The sequence below is a fragment of the Pipistrellus kuhlii genome, unplaced genomic scaffold (assembly GCF_014108245.1).
Source record: "Pipistrellus kuhlii isolate mPipKuh1 unplaced genomic scaffold, mPipKuh1.p scaffold_m20_p_8, whole genome shotgun sequence".
Taxonomy (NCBI): Eukaryota; Metazoa; Chordata; class Mammalia; order Chiroptera; family Vespertilionidae; genus Pipistrellus; species Pipistrellus kuhlii.
In genome coordinates, this window is record NW_023425584.1 from 42,651,601 (window position 1) to 42,675,588 (window position 23,988).

The 23,988-nt window shown below is 36.5% G+C and overlaps 1 protein-coding gene across 13 annotated transcripts in view; it reads right to left on the reverse strand.

Annotated features, from left to right (window-relative positions):
• The window catches only part of SLC7A11 (solute carrier family 7 member 11), a 156,701-nt gene that overhangs the window by 62,062 nt on the left and 70,651 nt on the right, over positions 1 to 23,988 (reverse strand). For 4 of the 13 annotated variants that reach the window (XR_004985542.2, XM_036423517.2, XM_036423516.2 and 1 more), the window contains one exon: positions 20,790 to 21,543. The exons of 2 other annotated variants lie outside the window; for them this stretch is intronic. Coding sequence is in view for 7 of the 11 variants with exons in the window: in XM_036423517.2 (XP_036279410.1) it covers positions 21,476 to 21,543 (68 nt within the window). In the remaining 4 variants the exon portion in view is untranslated. Of the gene's footprint in view, positions 1 to 392; positions 1,948 to 5,529; positions 5,536 to 20,789; positions 21,544 to 21,684; positions 21,833 to 21,901; positions 22,478 to 23,988 lie in introns of those variants that run through there. 7 more of the 13 variants (XR_004985544.2, XM_036423514.2, XR_004985541.2 and 4 more) reach the window with 6 other exon arrangements.

The following is a 23,988-nucleotide window of genomic DNA, read 5'->3' on the forward strand; positions in this document are numbered from 1 at the left end:
ATTACAAAATCAAAGCAAGTCAAAAATTGTGCTGCATTAACCCTCCATATACCAGCAATTTTCAAGAGATGTGCCACAAGAATTTTTAAAACATGCAATACATATCTGACTATTTAGACAGGGGCATTGACCTTTTCCCTTCTATTGTCAAAGTTAAAAAATGACAGCAGCCATCACAATAGCTGCTTGATGAAAATTATACCTTTTTCATCACATCAGCAAAAATATATTTTTTGGTGTGCCTCAGAATTTTAGTCATTTATGTGTGGCATGAGATGAAAAAGGTTGAAAATAGCTGTCATACACTAATGGTTGTCTATGAACAAAAGTTGCTTTAAGAAAGTCAATTGGTAACGGATTAATCCTTTCATTCAACCATCTTATTAAGACGATTTTACATCAGACATCATTTCATGTACTTATATAATAAAAATATTAAGTGCCTCATCCCTGTTTCTCTTAAGGACCTAGATATATGGCTTGGATCACAAATTCTAAAACACTAGAAAAGCCAAAGCCTTTTTCACAATTGCTGTGATTCCAGACCCCTGCCTGATTTCGGTGCTGTCTGCTTCCAAACCTATCTATGCCTGAAACTTTGTTCCTTTAACAGTGGACACACACACACACACACACACACACACACACACACACCTGCTTAGTCTCAAGTTTAGTAATGCTATTAAAAATGTAGGACTAACAAGTATAGAATTATATGGCAGAATATACAGCCTTCTCCCATTTCTCTTGTTCCCTGCCTCTCTCCCCTGTTATATCTTCCTCCTTTTTATCACCCTCCTTTATCCATCAAGGCCAAAACAAAGTATTTTCCTAGCTGTATGTCTGACATCTCTGCCTCATTTTATTGACATGTCCTAAGTCAAAACAAAGCCTCTCTCTCTAGTTTGTGACACTCTATTTCTCAGTAATATCTCTAATTTATGGAACAGGACTGTTCAATAGAACTTTCTGCAATGACGGAAATGTCCATAAAATAACTACCAGCCATATGTGGCTATTGAGCATTTGAAATGTGGCGAGTGCAACTGAGGAACTGAATTTTAATTTTATTGCATTTTAACTCACTTAAATAGCCACATGTGTCTGGTGACTACCCTACACGACCACAACCTCTCCAGATAAAGTAACCTCTGCCAGGCATTTAGTACTCACTTATTAATCAGAGTTGTATTGCCAACCAAGTTATTAAGTATGTTTTCCTTCATAGACTTTTATTTTCTTCATATTAATATTCTAATATCTTAATGAAAACATAAAAAGTTAAATTATCAAACCAGACTCACATGAATCCAGAGTTTCAAGCTCTACCAATAATTTTGAATTTAAAAAAAAGCCAGAGCCCAGGCAAAGCAAGATGTCGGATCCCTAGTGTAGCTCCCCTGGTGCTTTCTCACCACATCACAATAGCCCCTGACCCTCCTTAACAAAAGAGATCACTAATGATGCATGTAACTACAGTACTTACTCAGAGAGATCTATTTTAATCATAAAGTATCTCCACTTTATACTCAAATAGCTTTCATGACATTTCCTAATAATCTATGTGTACACGTCCATAGATTCCATTTCCCCAAAGCCCAGACTGCCAGAAGCAATCCACAAACCAGGTGCATCTGCTCAAAGCAGATAAAAGACTTAGATAAAAGACTCCCCCAGGACTGAATACTTTAGTGTGTTTCCCAAGAGTTCTGTAATTAAAATGTTTATGAGAAGACTTGACTGGGTAGCCTTTATCCCTTCTTGGAGGCATTTTCAGGTAAAGGGAGAGAATGGATTGAAGTGTGGTGTGTTCACGGATGTTGTTGAGTCCTAACTTACATGCATGCATTAGTTAGGCAGCTATGTTGGAATGTATTTATTACTGGTTAAGCAGCATCCCAGATGCAAGCCCATACTTGGTCCAAGTTCAATAATCCCAGAGGAGCACTGGAAATGAAATGTTAATATTGGCTGCAGGTTACCTATACTCTAGAGATCTAGGCTTTTTTTCTAATGTTCAACATGGAAGCCACACGTGGCAGTTCAGCACGTGAAATCTGGCCAGTTCAAATTGAAGTCTACTTAAATATAAAATGCACACCACATTTTAAAGATTTAGCATTAAAAAGGGATATAAACTATTTTATTAATAATTTTAATATTGATTACATGCTTAAGTAAAATATTAAGTAGAATTAATTGTAATAGTGTATTTTGTTAAATAATACACTATTACAATTAATTCTATTATCTATTTTTACTTTTTTAATGTGCCTATAATAAGTTTTAAATTCCATATGTGAATTGCCTTTTGTGGCTCATTGTATTTTTATCAGGCATCACTGATCTAAAATATTATATTTCTAATACCTTTAGTGTATTAAAATTCAAAGCCTCTTCATGATCTCTTCAAATTCCAAGATATTACATTTCCATGGCACTTTCCTCAAATACTTCCTCTATACACAGTTTTGCTCTATCTTAGCTCAGCCAAAAATTCATAACCTTCATTAGTTATTAATTTAAAATAAAAGATTTATAAATGTAGAAAAATTACTGACAACTTTATGGGCCAGAGTTGCATCTTAACATCTCTTACCTTTTCTTTGCTATCTTTCTTTTTCTATTTATTTATTTATTTGTTTGTTTGTTTGTTTATTATTTATTTATTTATTTATTTATTTATGTTCATTCTTCCTTTTCTTCATCTTTCTCTTCAGGAACAAAAGAATTCATCTCTCTTTTTCCTGTACAGCAGTTCCGTAATCATTATATTTTGTTTGAGACTGCTTTTGAGGTCTATCTCTCTCTACCTAAAGACATGCAGTTTTCTCCTGAAGAGGAAGTCTAGTGAATAATATTTTTTTTTGCACTTGCAATACAAAGATGAAAGTCACTGGTTAAATTTTTAGTGTATTTACAACCTAGAAGGGGACACAGAGAAGTTACAACCAAAATGAAAACAGTATGAATGGCACCATCATTGAGCTGTGCCCACGACGCTGTGAGAACACAGGGACCAACAATGCTCACCATTAATTACACAGACCAATAGAATAATTAGTGGGTAGCTACCTTGTTCTGGCTACACTCACACCATGCTCCAGCCAAGCAGCGATGTGTAATTCATTATTCCCTCTACCTCAAATTCTCTCCTGTAAAGGTTTTCTAATTTTCAGTACAATTTCACAATAAATAAAAACCCAATGAACAAATGTAAATTGGGAACTCAAAAGCATAGTTACTTTGATTTTGATGAGAGATGTGGAGTCCCATCTATTTGCCTCTCTCCACTATGATGACATAGCAACAACCCCTAATGGGGCTTTGGGGAGAACATTATAAAAACCATAGCTCTGTTCCCTTGGCTCCTGAAATATAGTACTCTCTCCTGATTTCCCATTTCTGTCAAATCCTCAGTCAACATTCTGAATGCAGGCTTCTTCTTACTTTCTCACTCTTGATCTCTCCTTATGCATTTTTATCCAACACAACTTCAGCTCTGCTCCTAAAAGCTGAGCACATCCAAGTCTAAATCTCCAGCACAACTATGCTCCAGGTTTCGGATTTAGACAGCAGCATGCCTGTGAGACACCTCCTGCTGGCTTCAGGTTCCACAATCTCCTCCATCTCTTCCTGATGCACACCTCGCACCTCAATGATTCTTCCTCTAACACACACAGACCTCTGAGATCTTGTGGTTTTGGTGCCAGACCACTGTAATAAAGCACGTATCATGAAAAAGCGAGTCATATTTGTTTTGCTGGTGGAGGATCTTGCCTTGAGTTGTAAAACACAACAGCATTATAAAGCCAGGATTGCCTATACTTCATTTCAGCTGATGAGATCCCTTTTCTTACTGTCAGCTAAATTAAACACATGTGAGTCTTTTTTACTTTTTCTATCACTCACCCCATACCAGCTTTATATATTACCAAGTCCTCCCAAATATGTATTGACTTTGTTTCATGATGGGATAATGGCCATCAGATATGCTTACAGTCTAATCCCTCAAACCTGTGAATCTGTTGCCTACCTTAACCTACATGGCAAAAGGAACTTTCCCTGGGTAGCCTGCAATCCCAGTTTATGAATTATATTCTCCAGAATCTCATCTGTGGGATTAGATGTTACCTTAAATGCTCCCATAATGCCCTATGTCTGCCTCTATCAATACCTTAAAATACTGTCTTATATGGGTTTATGAGCCTCTATTTCATCAAAGTGTTAGTTACTTGAGAAAAACTGTGCTTTACATTTGAGAGCACTACACTCAACTTGGCATATAGTATTGCACTTGCTTATTATTTGTTGAATGATATTACTGAATTAAACAATATGATATTGTACATGAGTAAAAAGAGCAGTTTCTAGGAAAGGGAAGAAACTTATTTAACAGCAATTGGAATGATATTGAGAAACATATGTCACCAGTGAAAGAAATTTTAAAGCATTTTATAAAACATTACCACTCATTCAGTTATTTATAACCTGGAAAGCTCGTCTAAGATAGGAAATGTACAAAGCAAATCAGGGTTGCAATGGTAAATTTCCAGTTAAAAGTATAAATTACCTTTGCATTTGTATGATGAAGATAAGACTCATGTTTGGTAAATGAAGGAAAAGGTTTTATAGGGAAAAGCAGTAATTTAAAATCCATATTCATATTGGAACTCAAATGAAAGTCTCTGGAATGATCTTTCATGGCCGCATTTATCTTATTATGTAGCTAAAAGGTAATAAGCCCATCTCAAGTCTTCTTTTTGTTGCTTCATTTACTACAGCATTAAAGGTAAATTGTGGAGAATATCTTATGATTTATGGGTATTAGTGTTTGAAAATTACACTATCTGGGAACTTCATATTATTAGGTCAGAGATTCTGCCAGGCAAGCTGAGAAGTGAGAAAGTCTGTTCTAGCCTGGTTCCCTCTGAAGTCTAGAGAACAGTAGTGAATTCCTTTGATGGTCAGGCAGGGGATTGCTGTAATCCACAGGTGAGATGGACTGACATGGCAAACTAACCATCCTTGGTCTTTTTCTTTCTCTTTCCTTTTTCTTTTAGGGATCTCAGATGCAAAAAATAACTGGGGGGGGGAAAGTTGTGGTGTTTTACAACACATATTGACAATTATATCCCTGGTACATGTTTTCCTACCATAGCTCCTCAACAGCATTTTAATTTCCTGTTAAATCCTCTTCCATTCTAAAAACTGGTCTTAATGGAACGCATTATGTAGTTTATTGAAAACTATCATCTTTAAAAATGCTACTAAGCAGTTCTTCAGTTCATGATCCTCCATCCTGATCAGCCAGTGTAGTCTCTGTTCTGGTCTGGTTGTTGCTGTTGCGGTGTCCTTGTTATTGGTGTTATTTCCCCTTAGATCCACACCTCCATGCCCCATGGCTTTGAAATTTCTTTCTTAAGATGCATTGGCTGTAGCCTAAAAGTGATGGCTTGCTGTTTTCTTCATTATAATCTAAGTATTTTTATTCCCAAAAATCTCTTAGTGGTTTATTTTGAAGATTACAGATATCTAGACTTTTAACAAATATCCTTTTATTATTGATTTCTAATTTTGCTATATTATTGTCATAGTCTCCAAGGTATTGCTTCCTTGATATTTAGTTGATTTTCATTGAATCCAGTAGAAACTCAATTTTTGTGAATGGCTCACAGGTGCACAAAAATAATATTTGCTTCTCAGGTATTAAATATATGTATACTTTTGCATATAGATATGTAATTCTCTATAGTTAAATAACAAAATATATAACAAAGTATTAAACATTCATACTTACATATAATTGTTATTTTCACACATTCTATAACTTCATGTCTTGTCAGTTTGATTTAACAAATAATACTTCCACTCTTAACATCTCCCCATAGCCAGGTAAGGCATTGTCCAGATAAGCACCAGTATGCCCTATGACCTATAGATTTCCTATACAAGCATTAATATCCACCATCACTCCTCCTATTGATGAAAGTTTCTTCTTTTTTTGTTCAGTAAGCAAATAAAGTTCAATACTTTGAATGAATTGAAAATAAAACACTTGGTGGTCAGGATAGGAATACTTTTAAGATGCATTCATTTAAAATGTGCCAAACACTTATTGTGTGACTTTTGACATACTACTAAATTACAGTTTGCCTTTATTATGTGTTCATAATAATGTGGACTTTATAAAGTAACTAGAGGCCTGGTGCACAAAATTCATGCATGGGAGTTGGGGGAGAGGGGTTGGTGTCCCTAAGCCCAGCCTGCACCCTCTCTAATCTGGTCCTCTTGAGGGATGTCCAACTGTCCATTTAGGCCCGATCCCACCAGGAAGGGATCGGGCCTAAATGGGCAGTCAGACATCCCTCTCACAATCCAGGACTGCTGGCTCCCAGCCGCTCACCTGCCTGCCTGCCTGCCTGATTGCCCCTAACTGCTTCTGCCTGCTAGCTTGATCACCCTCTAACCACTCTCCTGCCAGCCTGGTCACCCCTAACTGTGTTCCTCTTCAGGCCTGGTCACCCCTAACTGTCCTACCCTGCTGGCCCAGTCACCCCTAACTTCCCTTCCTTGCCACTTGGTCACCCCTAACTGCCCTCCCCTGCAGGCCTGAACCCCCCATCACCCTCCCTTAAGACCTGGTCACTCCCATCTACCCTCCCCTGCCAACTGTCTTGTGTCATGGGAGTGGCCATCTTTGGCCACTAGTGGACAATCATCTTGTGTATTAAAGTGATGGTCAATTTGCATATCACCTCTTTATTATATAGGATGGAGCAGCCATCTTTGACTATATGGGGGCAGCCATCTTTGTGTGTTGGAGTGATGGTCAATTTGCATATTATCTCTTTATTATATAGGATGAGGTTTAAATGAGTATATAGTTAGTGTTTAGAATAGTACTAAAGGCACATAATATGTATTTGATAAATGTTAGTTATTTTATCGCTGGCTGTATTTCATTTTTTTCTTTTCTTTTCAACTTCTTGATTTATTTATGCTTTGTGTGCATGTATGTCTATGGGAGAGGGGGAGAGAGAGAAGTGGGGAGAACTTTTAAAGCTAGTATCATTTCTGGGAATTTTACTTCCCCCAAAGCAGTCAACCATTCACTTGTGCAGGGGACCTGAGGTCCAAGGCAATAATTGTGTTCTGCTTGGAGTTAAAATGTATTACCTATAATTGTGACTAAAAAATTTGAGTCTTGTCTGAGTTTTTTATTGAGTGGAGGAGCTGTATAAACTCAGGAATTATACAGAGAAAGTCAGTTCACAGAGTCATACAGAGACATAGAGGTAAGAAATGAAGAGAGCATGTTGCCTGGATTCCTGGAGCTTTTCTTTCCTAGATTTGGGGCCTGTTCTGATGCCAAACTGTGTTCCTGACAAATGGTTCTTCAAAACATAGCTTTATTCTTATAATATTTACTTTTTTGCTTTAATTACTTGAATTTCTGTTACTTGTATCCTAAAGAAACCTAAGTAATATAATACATCCTAACAAGCTTGTTAAGGCAGAAACATGCTTGTTAAGGTTGAAAATTGTGTTTTTGCTTCTGGGATCAGAAGATAACACAGTAATCATTGAAATCTTTTCACTTACCACATACCTCAAATTCCAAAGCTCATAATGGGGGCCAACTTGAACAAAATATAAGAAATGGGGATATCAATGGAAGTTATTCTAAAACTATAGTGAATTGTGTCATCCAAAACAGGTGTAACACATTCATCTTAGATCCAAAGAGTCTTAGTAGTTACCTATTTCTCATTTCCCATTTAGTTCCCTGCCTCATTCTTCTTCCTACCTAGCTCATGCCAACTTACTCCATGGGCCACCCTCTTCTACTCTTTTTACATTCTCTCAGTTGAAAGCCATCAATTCAGATAATCTTCAATTGCAAGCTACACTTACTCATTTAACCAAAAACTATTTGTTGAAAGTGACATCTGTGTATGGATGGGAGTGGGGTGGGGGTGGGGGGGCAATGGTAAGATATGTACACATATAATACCTTAAAAATTTTTTTAAAAAAGAAAGTGACACCGAAACTGGTTTGGCTCAGTGGATAGAGCATCGGTCTGCGGACTAAAAGGTCCCAGCTTCGATTCCGGTCAAGGGCATGTACCTTGGTTGTGGGCACATCCCCAGTAGGGGGTGTGCAAGAGGCAGCTGATCGATGATTCTCTCTCATTGATGTTTCTAACTCTCTATCCCTCTCTCTGTAAAAAATTAATAAAATATATTTAAAAAAAAAAGAAAGTGACATTTGCAAAGCACTGTGCTTAAGTCATATTGGGGATACAAAGAACAAAAAATATGTTTTCTGAACCCAAGGTGCATTTCTACACAGAGTGCTCCTAAATGTGATGGGTGAAGGAGATTAGGAAATGGTTCTTTCCCAACCCTAATATTTACTTCCATGTAGAAGAGGGAAACACTCTTAGCCTCATTCTAGAAGAATTGGGGGGGGGGGGGGAATTATTATGTAGCTTTTCTCTCTTGGGAGGCATCCTGACCTCAGAGGGAATTAATTTTACCATGCTGCTCCAGCTCATAAGTTTTACAGAGTCAGGGATCTATGGGAAGAGGCTATTGCAGGCTTAAGGCTGCCTGCAATGGGGTGAGCAAATCTTTCTAGCTGTAGAGTTCAATATTAGAAAGCCTGCTTGCCCATAGTCATGAATCACATTCCTCTATATTAGCTGTTATCATCAATGAACATGGTATTTTGTTCTCCTACCTGCCTGACAATTTTGACTTATGTCTTCATTTATTTATAATTTAAGTAGGGAAGAAAAGTGATGTTATAAGCCTTCCCAGGAATATGAACAATATGTGCCTCAAATCCTCTCCTCTCACCTGAGTTTTTGCCCAAAATCTAATTTTCAGAGAATGTATCCAGATGGAATTTTCACATCCTCAGCCTCAATACTTCATCATGAAAATGTGCTTCAATTTCCTCATAGAAAGATATCAGAAGTTTACCACTAAATATGCCTGTTTCAATCACGTGCTCCTTTATTCATCAGCTCATTCAGGCTTGAAACCCTAGTTACTTTAACTCCTCCTTCCCTCTTCCTCCATAGTAAGCCAGGCACAAAGATCTGTTGTTTTTTCTCCAGAATTTCTCATTCTGGTGCTCTTTTATCTACAATACTAATCTAGACTTCATAGCTACTTGTTACAAAAGCTCATCATCTTGCCTTTGCTGGTTTGGCTCAGTGGATAGAGCATCCATCTGCAGACTAAAGGATCCTGGGTTGGATTCCAGTCACAGGCACATGCCCGGGTTGCAGGCTCAATTCCTAGTGGGAGACAGCTGGATGCAGCTGATCAATAATTATCTCTCATCATTAATGTTTCTGTCTCCCTTCCTCTCTGAAATCAATAAAAAATATATTTTAAAATAAAAGCTCATCAGCTGGATTTTGCTGATTTCAGATTTTTCCTCATTCATTTTTCCTCTCTCACAGAATTTACAGTATAACCTAGTATAACCTTCCTCAGTATTCTCTTCATGAATGCCTTCAGTGGCTTCCATTTGTAGATCAAACTCATTATCCTGATTTAAAGGCTCTATCATAAGTAGACATGATACAATCAACATTTCTGTATTTATTATCCTTGACTCTACTCAGACCTAACTCTTTTATGAACCAAAAGCAGAGTATGCTTTGCATACAAGCCTTGTCTCAAATTGTAAAACACACACACACACACACACACACACACAAATAAACTTCTACCCTTCTTCTCCTAATATTTAAGGACTAGTGCCAAGCCCAACACTTTTATATCTTCATGCATTTACAGTGGCAGTACACAGTTTCACAGCCAACCACACACTGCATTAAATGGTGTGTCCTGTGGCTTATTAAAGATTCTTCTTTATCTGAGCTGAATTACTGTGAGTTCCTAGATATAGCTGAGGAATCTTGGTACATTTCCCATACCATTAAATTCATTGTTAATTGTGTAGGAGATATAGAGTAAATATTTGACTTATAAATAAAAAGTAATTGTTTTCACTTAAGAGATTGCTTGATTAAATACTCTGAAATTTAAGAGTGAGTTGATAATCAGAATTTCTATTCTGACCTCTGACTTTCTCTGTTACTTTAAGCAAGCCATTTTAGCTATTTTGTACTTATTTTGTTAATCCAAAAATGGAAGTAAGACTTGTCATTTGTCTTATTCACAGAGAATGGTAAGGAGTATCCTAGACAATGCAAAGCACATGGCTAATACGAAGTTTAATAAAAATGATAAATAGCATCTATTACAGAATTGAACCATTGTTCAATTTCTTCTGCCCTTTCAGTCCTTTGATTCAATATTCTCTCACTGAAATCTGAGAGCTTTAATTTGAGAAAGGGTTTAACTAATAATCATAGACTTTCTACATTAACCTTTTCTTATCATTAGGCACACCTGGATGATATCAAATTATTCTTTTAAGGAAATCAATATGTCACTATAAGTGCATTGAAAAACATCTGGTAATGGAACATCAGGTAAGGTAAACCTGGGTATAAAACACTGTATCAAAGCAGGATGGCAAAATAGATGGCTCCTGACTTTAGTTCCCCTCAGAGAAAGAACAACTAGCAACTGCTTATAGCAAGACGCCTTTGTGAAGACCCCAGGTCCTGGAGGTGAGGGTGAAGCACTGATATTGGAACACAAAAACCAAGAAAAACTGCATTAGTGGGTTTAGAGGAATGGTTTCCCTTTGGCTGCATCTCCTCTCCTTCAGGCCAGAGCAACGCCACACCCAGGGAGTCACCACGGCTATGATTTCTCCAGTAGATAAAGGAGAGCCAGACGTGGACACCCAGCTTCCCCACATTCCAGGAAGCTCCCTAGGAAGCACACTTAGGTGTTGCCTGACAGGGATCCCTGGGGAATCAGTTAGAGAAGGAGATGAGGAACAGGATTCATAGTAACAAGTATGTAGATTTTGGCAGACAGCATTCCTGATGATACCGGTGCCTCACCTTAGATCCCAAACAATAGCTCTACCTATCCGTAGACCCACACCAGTGGCCCTTTCTGACTAGGGAACTTGGTCGACAGTTCTGCCCAGTTTAGGTGCACAGCCAGCAGCTATGCCAGTAGCAGAGCCCATACTATGGCCCCACCAAGATAGTAAAGCAAGTGGGCAGCTCCATACAACTGCTGGACACGGCCTCCAGCCCTGCCTGAGCAGCAAACCTGGCCAGAGAACCTGGGCAGCTGAGGCATCCATGCTGTAGCCCTGTTCAGGCAGAGATCCAGGCCAACAGGTCTATCCAACTGCAGAGGATAACCTCCACCCCATCTCTAAGGAGCCCAAACAGTGACCTCATGCAACCTTGGCATCTGAGCCTACAGTACTTCCCAATTGCTGAGCACAGCAAGTGGCCTCTTCCAGGCAGAGTGCCCATCTAGCCACCTTGTCCAATCATGAAGCATAGGGTAGCAACCATGCCTGATCCTGGAGCACAGCCTCCAGCCACACCTAAATGCAAATTACAACTTGCAGCCCAACTTCACCAGGGATTCCAACCATAGATCTCACCCAAGAGTGGAGCACAGCCAGGTGACTGTCCAATCATGGAGCTGAGCCTGCAGCCCAGACTGAACACAGAGTCCAGCCAACGGCACCACCTGGCTGGGGAGTTCAGCCTTATGAATATAACAAACCAAATTCACAGCAAATTAACAGGGTCAGACACAATGACCAAGCGGAATTTATTCCTGGGATGCAAAGATGGGACAATATACACAGATCAATGAATATAATAGAGTACATTAATAGAATAAAAGATAAAAATCATATGACCTTCTCAACAAATGCAGAAAATGCATTCGACACATTAGAACATCCTTTTATAATATATTTAACACTCTCAACAAAGTGAGTATTGAAGGAACATACCTTCACATAATAAAGGTGATACATGACAAACCCAGAATACTCAATCATAAAAGGATGAAGCTTTTTCTCTAAGAGTGCCCACTCTCACCACTCCTATTCAGCATAGGACTGGAAATCCTAACTAGAAAAAATAGGCAAGCAACAAAAATAAAAGGAATCCAAATCAGAAAAGAAGCAAAATTGTCTTCGCAGATGACATAATCATACATTTAGTAAACTTCACCAAAAAACTTTTAGATCCAATAAATGAATGTATTTCAGAATATAAAACCAAGATATAAGAATATTCTGTTTCTGTTTACTAACAACAAACTATCTGAAAAAATAATAAAGAACATAATCCTATTCACAATAGCATCAAAAACAATGAAACACTTAAGAATAATTTTAACCAAGGAGATAAAAGGCCTTTACACTGCAAACTATAAGACGATAAAAGAAACAGGAGAAGACACAAATAAGTAGAAAAGATATCTCATGTTCACGGGTCAGAAGAATTGACATTGTTAAAATGCCCACACAACCCCAAGTGATTTATAGATTCAATGCAATCCATATTAAAATTTCAATGAGATTTTTCACAAAAAAAGAAGAAGTAAACAATCCTAACGTTTATGAAACCACAAAAGATCCCAAATAGCCAAAGTAATCTTGAGAAAGAAAAACAGAGCTGGAGGCCTTATACTTCCTAATTTCACACTATATTACAAAGTTCTAGTAATCCCACAGAATGGTACTGGCATTAAATCAGACATACAGACCAATGGAATAGAGTCAAGTGCTCAGAAATAAATGCATACATGAACCGTCAACTAGTATTTGACAAGGTCATCCAGAATATTCACTGGAGAAAAATAGTCTTCAGTAAATAGTGATGGGAAAACTGGATATCCATATATAAAGAATGAAAACTGACACTTGTCTTACACAACTCACCAAAAATAATTTAATATAGATGAAATACTAAAATGTAAAAGCCTGATACCATAACACTCCTAGAAGAAAACAGAGAAAAATCTCCTTGGCATTGGTCGTGGCAGGGATTTATTTTTGTAGATGACACTAAACACATGGAACAAAAGAAAAAAATAAACAAGTGGTACTACAGCAAATGGAAAAGCTTCTGCACAGTGAAAGAAACAATGAACAAAATGAAAAGGCAACCTGTGGAATATGAAAAATATTTACTAACCATATATTCTATAAAGGGTTAATATTTAAAACATAAAGAACTCGTATAACTCAACAGAATAAAAAATAAATTGAAGTATTTATTTTAACAATGGGCAGAGGACCTGAATAGACATTTTTCAAAAAGACATACCAATGGCCAAGAGGTATATAGATAACAAAGGTGCTTAAGGGTCAGGTCTGAACCAACTTGGGGAACGTTTCTAGAAGAGATGACTTTTGGGTAGAAGTTTGCTATGTGGGGAGTAGGATATAAGAATGGGGGAGGAAAATATAATTCCTGTAAATCTGTAGTGTGTCAAATGAAATAACGGCATCATTTCTTTGTTAAACTACTAAAAAATGCATTTAATATTGCTTCAGGGAATACAGAAGTGGTCATTGAAGCTGGAGAAAGAAAGGTGGCAGATTATGGAAATTCCTGTATATTATATGGAGGAGTTTGGATTTTATCTATGGGGGGGTGGTTAAACTATTAAGGATTTTTACAGTATTTCTGTTTCGGAAAGAATGTTCTGGGGAAACATGTGAAGGCTGAATGAAAGAGACAAGAGATGAGACTTTTGTTAGGAGGCAAGAAATAGCAAAACTGAACTGGGGCAAGTGAAAGCAAAAGAAGTTGCTGATATTTTAGACCAGAGGATAGAAAGATGCAGATCATGAGGAAGAAAAGTGTCTACGGTGTTTCCTGAAACTGCCCCCCCTTTCATTTTTTAGTACAGGAAATTGATGATAAGTGGGAGACACCAACAAATTCACAGAATTAGTGACAGATAAATAATCATTTAATCACAAACTTTCAATGAAATGAAATGTACAGTGCTTAAAAACAAATACCAAACCATGACTTTTATTATGTAAACTATCAAATGTTTATTTACTTTCCATTTCAAATATTTTCAAGTAAAAATATGTACAAAAATATGTATACAAAAGTTTAATGACCTGGAAGCATGACAAGAATACTTATACATAAACACAATTGAAATTAGATTCAATGCAAAATTGAGTGACATCATATTGCACCAAAATTTCTTCCATGCAAAACATATGCGTCAAGAGTTTCCACCAGATGAAATCACACTTATTTCATAGTATCTTACCACTTACACAAATAGCCCATAAACACCATCTGGCAGTCTGATTTCTGCACCAGAATTCTCCCCAGAAGGAAATCATTAAGCTGTAGAAAAAATCCATTTTATTTCGCAAATCACATGCTGGTATAGGTATCTGTGCCAGAGAACCCTAGAAACGCAATATAATCTACGAATGAAATTCTCTGTGCACCATTTATATTTTCATAGCTAAATATCTTAGTACTCCAAATATGATTGGAATATAGGTGCAGAAAAGGAGTTTTGCTCCTTAAGAATTTATCAATGCAAGAGATTGTGTAAAAGAATAAAATACACACAATCCCCTTTACCAAGTTTCACTAACACAATGTCAAAGTGAAGGACTACAGATGAGGACCACTTAGGAAACTGAGGCCCACTCCTCCACAGCTGGATTTCTCTATTCCTGTATTTTAGATCACTAGGACAAATCCACCATCCCCCTGATCCCTATCAAGTAGGGGAATGGTAACAAGGTCATGACAAATACATTCCAGATCCAAGCTAAGGGGTATAGCTGGTCTGTATATTACAGTTTAAGCACAAATCAAAGAGATGGCTGCCAGCACAACTCGCTGGAGTAACCCAACTACTGTTTTCCCACTGGGCTCAATTGATTCTATTGGTGCAAATTACTGACACATGACATAGGATATAAAAGGCATTTAAATACATTCATACATGTTACCTAATGATATGTTAATATGAACATACACATACAGAATATTCTATTCCTTGAGAACTGAAAAAGAAGTTACTATTACTAGGCCAAATTTTAACACAAAACTCACTAAACCCATTTTTATAAAGTAAATACAAACTTTTAATACAAAGATATTAATGATTCATCATGAGATGAATTCTGAGTCAGTAACTAAAAATCATCTCTACCAGTGCATAACTACCATCTAATCCACTCTATAATAAGCAAAAACCAAGCTCTACAAAATCTTGTATAAAATCTTAGTCAGAAAAGTAGGACAAATTAAGTTCCCCAAGTATTCAGTCCAGGCAGCCACGTGGCTTGCCTTTCTATGCTTATTATGCGTGCACAGGTTGCCAGCAGGTAATCACTAATACACAACTAGATGCCTGTTCACCAGTGGCACAGAGAGGAGACACTCTATCTCATGGTAGGAAGCAATGCAGTCTTAGCACATCTGATACTTAGGTTTGCAAATTCTCAAAAGAGTTGGCAGGTACCATTGGCTATTTTGAACACCAGCATTGGCCCTAAATAGCTTAAAAGAGTTAAGGAATATGCCATTCTCCTAACATGGATAATGTAAAAAGGTCCCAGTTTTCAAGATGTAAGCATGAATAGTTTCGTTCCAGATTTATAGCATTAGAAAAAACATTCACAAGGGAAAACTATTAGGTAAAAAATTTCTCCAAGGAAAGAATCAAAATAATCCCAGCTACTTAAAAATTTTTGGAGGATCCTTGTTGTTGGTGTGATAACCGCAGCTACATATACATTATGCTTTATTTCCAGAACAATTAAAAAGTGCTATGTGGTAGTGTCTAAAATTATGAATGCACACAGTAGTTTAATGTAGGTCAGTTCTATTCTGTTATAAGCATACATTCATTTGAAACAATCTGTTTTTTTTATTATATGAGAGGCCTGATACACAAATTCAAACACTGGTGGACCTCCCCTTACCCACCAACTTGTAGGGCTCCAGCCTGCTATCCACATTGATCCTGCACAGCCTGAAGTAGTGTGGGAAGCGGCTGCTGGGCAGGAGGAGCCCAGGCTGGGTGCTGCACTACACCTGCCACCCTGGAGAGACTTGTGATGCTGCAGCTGCACTCACCAGCCTTAAGCCAGACATCTGGTGCCTGTTTGTCAGCTGAGCGGTGCTCCTGCTGTGGGAGTGCCCCGACCACTAGGGGGCAGCTCCTGTGTTGAGGGTCTGTCTCCTGGTGGTCAGTGAACGTCATAGCTACCAACTGGTTGTCCGGTTGTTTGGTTGCTTAGGCATATATATGTATGTGTGTGTGTGTGTATGTGTGTGTGTGTGTGTGTGTGTGTGTGTGTGTGTGTGTCAATAAAAGGAAATTTGGAGTGAAGGAGAAATACTAGGGACAAAAGAATTCAGAAATCCTTTTTTTTTGTTTATTTGCTTCAGAAATCCTTTTAATTCAGACAGTTTGAACCTAGAACCAGGGAACCACATTGCATTGCTTCCTAGTGTGAGATGAATGAGCTTCTGAGCATGCATGGAAGCATTAGCAGGAATAATTGAGGTCTAACGTCACAATCCTTTAAGTCAGACCACTGACAACCCAACTGTTACAGGTGTAACATCCAAAGGCCTGACATTTTCTCACAAGATACTGTGCAAAATACCCTATCACACAAGGTGCTCAAAATGCAGTCACTGCTGCAAAAGAGATAACTGCATCCATTTTTATTTTTCCTCTAGCTTTCAGCACGGCCTTTAGAGACTTCAGCAAGAGGTAATATGGATTCAGCAAGCAAATCTAACCAATAAATTAATTCACTTGAAAGTCATTCTTTAAAAAATACCAGTAGTGTATATGTTCACTTTCAAACTGGTGCACCCATTTTGTATGACATTCAGATAGATGCCTAATGCTCCAGTTTCTTGAGAAGATTGTTATCTATAAACACATAAAGGCAGCTATTGATATTATAAATGTACCCTCAATCTATAGCTGAAATGCACATGTACAAGTAACTATTTGGAGACTGTAACCATCCTCCAGTGATGTTTTAAGTCAATGGAAACAGAAAAAAGGGGGAGGGGACTACCAAGGAAGTAAACCTAAGTGGTTGTAAGTAAACCTAAGAATATTGGTAATTGTATAGATCCAAATAAGACTCACTCCTATCTGGAGGATATCATGCCAAAAATAATACAGAAGGAGTCATTGATTCATTCCAAGAAAACAGAGAAATAGTTCAAAGAAATCAAGTTAATAGCCCTGGAGGCTTATAAAGAACATTATCTCACAACATGGAAGACTGGTGAAGTTCCTGTGAGACCATGATTTATGCCTTTGTGCATTTATGTCAAATATAAAATTAGTCTGAGCATTTATTTTTTTATACCAACTAATTTGAAAAATGCAATAGAAAGAAGAAAGGATTATTTCTTAAATATAACTGTTATAATACATTTTTTAAGTATAGTAAGATACTACCTACAGGATACACTTTTAGGTATTATATATGATGGAAAAGATTAAAAATGCCTTTTATAAGAAAATTATCCTAAAAATCATGTACAGGTAATAATTCTATTAACTATATATAAATAATGTAAACAGAAGCTGTCAAAATGACTCATTATCTACTCTCATTTAGATCCACCATGAGCTTGTTGCCAGTTACAGATGATGTGCTTAATTCCTGACTTTGGTTAGGAAAGTCAAATGTAACCCTGCAGACATTATCAACACTGACATATAGACCATCATATACTAGTAGGGTAAAAGAAGCAAAATTATATTTAAGTAACATTAAATTTCTTGACTCATCTGCATTCAAATCCCAAATCTCTCTATTTCCAACCAACCTTTAAAAAGAAAAAGAAAAAGAACTACAATTAGAATCCTATTTATTATTATTCTATCATTCAGAACTGACAAATATGTGAAAGGTGAAACTCTCCCCTTATATATCACATAATGTATATTATGAGAAAGCCACTTATATATTGATACTTTAACTAACTCACAACCTTATTTAAAAATATATTTTACAAATATTCCATGCTATTTCTAATAGAAAAAGCAGTGGAAGTATTTTAATCAAAAGGGTTTTTGATTTTGTAGGGCCAGAAGTATATACAATTTTGCTGATTTGCTTCAAGAAAATTAGTACATAATTCCTAAAGCAAAATTAGGTACAGGATCTTGGAAGGGGCATGTCTAAATGAGCAGCACTGAAGCTTAAGTTTCATTAGCTTCTCAGGATGTCCACCTATGTGCAGCAGGCACTGAATTTTTAATATTTCTCTCACTACACTGCATAATAAATTACACCAAAATATTGTTACCTCCAATCATTTACTACTTTCATTTCCTGCCACTCTGAGCTTCAGTTTTCTATCTTTTCATAACATATACCTCAATGATAAGAAATCAACTATAGGTCAAAAATGCTCCCTTTCTTAGTTATCATTACACTTATCTGGTAATAGAGATAAAATATTGATTTTCCTAAAGAACTGATTACAGTGCATGGAGAATTCCATTGATTGATACAGTGGAATGCTAACCATCTGATGATATTTTAAACTAGAGGCCTGATGCATGAATTCATGCACCAGTGGGGTCCCTCAGCCTGGTCTGTGAGATCGGGCTGAAACTGGGTGTCTGAGATCCCCTGAGGGGTTCTGGATTACAAGAAGGTACAGGCCAGGCTGAGGGACCCCACCAGTGCACAATCAGGGCTGGGAAGGATACAGGAATTTGGCCATCTAGGGAGGACCCATGGGAGGGCTCCAGGGCATGTCCAGCCCATTTCCCTCAGTCCCAATCAGCTGGACCCCAGCAGCAAGCTAACCTACTAATTGGAGCAACTGCCACCTGGTGATCAGTGCATGTCACAGCAAGCTATTAAGTGGCCTTACCATATCATTAGCATATTATGCTTTGATTGGTTGAAGACAATCAGACACTTAGCATATTAGCCTTTTATTATACAGGATAGCAATTGGGGAAATAATTTTACCAGACACATAAGGCAATCTGGAAATTTGTTTCAACATAGTTATTTTAGTGTTAGATAAACTCATGCATTTCTACAATATCCTAATAATCTGTCCTAATTTTGTGCCAGTGTGGCTGGGGGAGATACTGTACAAGCAGATAGCACATGTGTGTGAACACACCTAACATTTATGTGTGGTCTGGAATCAGCCACCTTTCCTAGGATATGATACAATTGTGAATAACAATTATGAATATTGATTTCCTCACCACAGAAAACATGTTTTGTCATGATTAGCCTAAAAATAAGTTATAGTTTAATAATCTCCATTACTTTCTTTAAAAATTACTACCTGACTTCCTGTCTGGTTAAAATGGTATTAAGATGGTATTAGAAGTTTAATAAGGAAAATTCATTTTGATAATGATGAAGGAATTTTCCTTGTAGAATCATTAAGAATATGTATTCTACTTAGCCAGTTCAGTCATATATTTAAAGAGAAATTAGAACTCAAAATAAACAAATAAATAAAATGTGGAGACTTATCTGTTGCTATAAGACCATTAGCCTCAGGAATAATCAAGAACCATACATTATGTTCAGGAATAATCAAGAACCTCAGGATGTTACATGTACAAATCCCTCCATGAGACTCTACCTTTTTTCTCATTACATATAAATCCAAGAAGAGTTTTCTGGTTTAGAATATATGGACCTAGATTGAAATACCTCCAGGAACAATATAGTGGAAAGAGATATGGCTAAATGGATATAGGAAGCAGAGACTTTTAAAACCCTATGAATTCACTTACAGACCCAAATAGTAGGTTTGTAAAAAAAAAAAAGTCAATCTTGGATATATTTTAAATATTAGCAAGATAAAAAATTGAAATTTGTGAATTAGAATTATCTCAAATTATGAAATATCATTATTACTTTGTCAATTGTCTGTGAACTCTACATTTTCTCTTAATGATTTTAATCAGTGTCATTCTTTCAAAAATTCTTATTTTCAAATGGGCAAAAAATTAAAGGATGAAACATAACTGGCTATGATGAGCTACTTAACCTTAGATGTGTGTAAATAATAGTTAACAAATGTCACCATGATATTACTATCATTAGAAAATTGCACAATAGTTTCTGAACTTAGCATAATAACACCTGTCTGGATATACATATGCATGCACAATTTCTATTTCTTTTAGTGAATCTGTTATCAGTTATCTCTTTTGCAGATTAAATGATAATTAGGGTGAATAAATTACTGACAAAGCCTAGCTATAGAAGAGGAAAATTTTTAGAAACATCAGTTGTGCATCTTATTTAGCAGTGGCATTTCTTGCTCAATTTTTATGTAAATATATGTCATTTCCTAATTGATCTGTACAGTTTTATCTGAAGAAATATTTTAACAGAATATAATATATATATATATATATATGAAATGTACAGCCTGTCAAAATTCATCACCATGTAAATATAACTATAAACTAAAAATATTGTTCAAAATTACTAACATTGCATATAGATATGATTATAGGGTTAGGTATAATATTTGGGGCATTTTCTTTCTTGGTGATTTCTGTCTTAACATTGATATTTTAATTTGAAGATTTGAAAATACACATATTTAGATATACTTATCAAGGGTAAATTGTTTGTGAAACAGGTAATGATGCTTAAAAGGATTTAATGCCGAACTGGCTACTGTTTTGCTGGAAGAAGGATGTTACATCCTTTCCTGATCAAATGGGCTGCCATGAAAACAAAATGTCGGACAACCACAGAGCTTCCTAACAAGGAGTGAAAAAATATACCCCGACATAGTAAATTCTCAATGATTTTACACAAACATAATTCCTGGATTTGTAAACAATAGCTCCTAGAAGCTCTTCTTTAATGTATTTAATAAAGTTAGGTATGCCCCCTCTGTCCTTTGTTCACAATGCTGTTAGTATTAACCCTTAAAAGATGAGTCTCATTTAAGTTGGCACCGAAAGGGGAAGCAATGCAATGCCAATGTAACACAAATTTCTCTCTTTCTTCTGTCCATAATGATGATGTATGCTTTTTTTGTTGTTGTTGTTCTTTCTCTAGAAGAATAGAAAACACTTTTCACAGTACAGTTTTCTATAGTAAGTAAAAAATGTTTTTACAAAACCCATATATACAGAAAACACCTCAGTCTTCAATTTGAAGTTTCTTAGCCATGATATGTTATAGAGAAAGACCACTGAGTTAATTTTGTCCATTCCGTAGTCTTTTCTCCTCACCTCAACAGGTAGGTATCAGGAACACAAGAATCACGTGAAGTCATGGTATAGCTGCATATCAGCTTTCTACACTTACATGGAGTTATAACTAAATTTCTTAGAAACCAGTTTGAATACACTAAAAGATCTGAATAAAAATAAATGATTCCTTTATTCCATCACCAAACCTGCAGTCCTCTGGATTTTCATAAAGTGAGGTGAACGTCCATACTTTGTTTCAGCTTTTGGGGCAGAAACAAAGCCAAGGATAGATTGCCAAGATTTCAAATGCATTAATTTATAATTTATGACAATCTTCTTCTGGTACAACTTCCAGTATTATTTGTAATGTTCTGGTTATTCTGCCTACAAAGAAATAATGAAGAAAAATTAAAAATGTACAGAAATGAGAAATAAAACAAACAAACAAAAAAACATACAACAAAACATGAATTATTTGGAGTTGAATACTGAAAACACACAACTGCTATTTCATAGAGCCCTAACAAGAATTATTTACTTCATTAGAATTCTATCATGCTCAATTAATGTATGCCACGTCTATAACTTCCCATGATGACTTCTCAGAAGAATATGTTAATACTTTCTATTAAAATAAGGACTTTTATTTATGAATCAGGAGACTGAAAATATTCTGAGACAATAGGATCAAGATGTAAATAACTGTTCAAAAACACATTTCATATTCAGTTTAAAATTGCTTTGTTGTTTTCATACCTGTGAGATTACAATCAATTCCTCAGCAAAGTCAAGAGAAGAATCAGAATAAAATTTTCAGTCTCAAACTTGTAGTGTTTTATTGAGCAAAAGATTTCATTTCCCAGGACCTCATTTGCCTCATCTATACGAATGAGGGACTTGAGAGTGACATCAGCAAGCTACTAGTAAAAGGCTAGGAGGTCCCAATGCTCATCATCGCCTTAAAAAAAACAGGACAATAAGTAGCTAAAATGGAAGAAAATAGCTCAGGAAAAGCTCTAAAGTCTAGACAACAACAGCAAAAAAAAAAATGCAGCAAAAACGTAGCAGAGCTCAGAAATCAAGGATGGCCACATAATTAAGTAAAAAAGTATTTTGCCTACATCACCATATCCCCCAGTCAGAGATCTAAGAAAGTTCCCAGAGAAAGAGAACCGGAGAACCCCAGCAAACCTCACTAAATCTGGGGTTTGCAACGTTTGTAAAGAGGTCTCCCACAGTCTTGAACATGCTGATCCCCTGATGGAGCAGCCTGGAGAGCCTCCACCTCTGTATCTATTCCTAGGTGCTGGAGCTGTTGCTGAAGTGAGATGGCCTCGGGTTCTCTGGTTGTTGCTGTGCCCCAGCATCTCACCATACACTAGAATTGAGCTGCCACTTCTCTTTGCCCAACTGGGCTCAGGTGAGGCAACTTCCCCTGCTCTGAGTCCAGCCCTCAGGATCCCAAGAACACTTTGCCTGCCATTATTTAGGACTGTGTTGCTGCTGCCTTTCTCTCCTCTCCCTCCATCCTTGGTCAAGACTCTAAACTGTCATTGTTGAGATAGCTCTTGCGGCTCCAAGCCCTGCCCCCTGGGTCCTAGGTACTGGCTCTGACCTATTATTGCTAGGGGTACTGTCATTATCCTGTCCCACTCCCCAGGCAGTTCAAGGCTCAGACCCATCAGTTTTTCCCAATACAGAAAAACTCAGAAACAGATGGTTTCACTGGTGAATTATATCAAACATGAAGAATGAACACCAATATTTTGATTAATATGGCTAAAAACATTATCAGCAAAATATTAGCAAACCAGATTCAACAACATGTTAAAGGCTCATTCACCATGATCAAAGGATGGCTCATCATAGTACTGGTATCCTAGCCAGAGCAATTAGCAATTAAGTAGAAAAAAGAAATATAAGATATACATATCAGAGTGGAAGAAGTAAAATTATCTCTGTTCACAGACGACATCTTATATATAGAAAATCCTAAAGAAGACACTAAAAAGTATCAGAAGTAATGAATAAATTCTAAAATTGCAGGGTATAAATAAACATACAGGAAGCAGTAGCATGTCTGGACACTAACAATAAATTATCTAAAAGAGAAATCAAGAAAGGGATCCTATTTACAATATCATTAAAAACAATAAAATGCTTGGGAAGAAACTTAATCAAGGAGGTGAAAATTATAAGACAGTGATAAAAGACATTAAAGAAGACATAAAGAAATAGAAAAATATCTTGTGTTCCAGGATTGAAAGAATTAATATTGAGAAAATGTCCATTAGACCCAACATGATTTATAGATTCAGTGCAATCCTGATCAAAATCCCAATGGCATTTATAATGTAAGTAGAAAACTTATCATAAAATTTGTTTGGAAACACCAAATAGCCAAAGCTATACTGAGAAATAATAAATCTGGAGGCATCATGATACCTAATCTCAAGCTATAATGCAAAGCTATAGTAATCAAAATAGTATGGTCCTGGCATAAAAATAGACACATAAAGTAGTAGAACAAAACAGAGAACTGATACACAAACCTCCCTATCTAATTAACTTATTTTTGTCTAGGGTACCAAGAATACACAATAGGGAAAGGACATAAAACTGGGTATCCACATACAAGAAGAAATGAAACAATTTTCCTTATATCACTCAAAAATTAATTTGAAATAAACCAAAAATGTTAATGTAAGACTTGAAGCCATAGAACTTCTAAAAGAAAACATAGGGGAAAAGGTCCTTGACATTGATCTAGGCAATGATTTGTTGGTTAAGTCACCAAAGCACAGGCAACAAAAAGTAAAACAAATATGA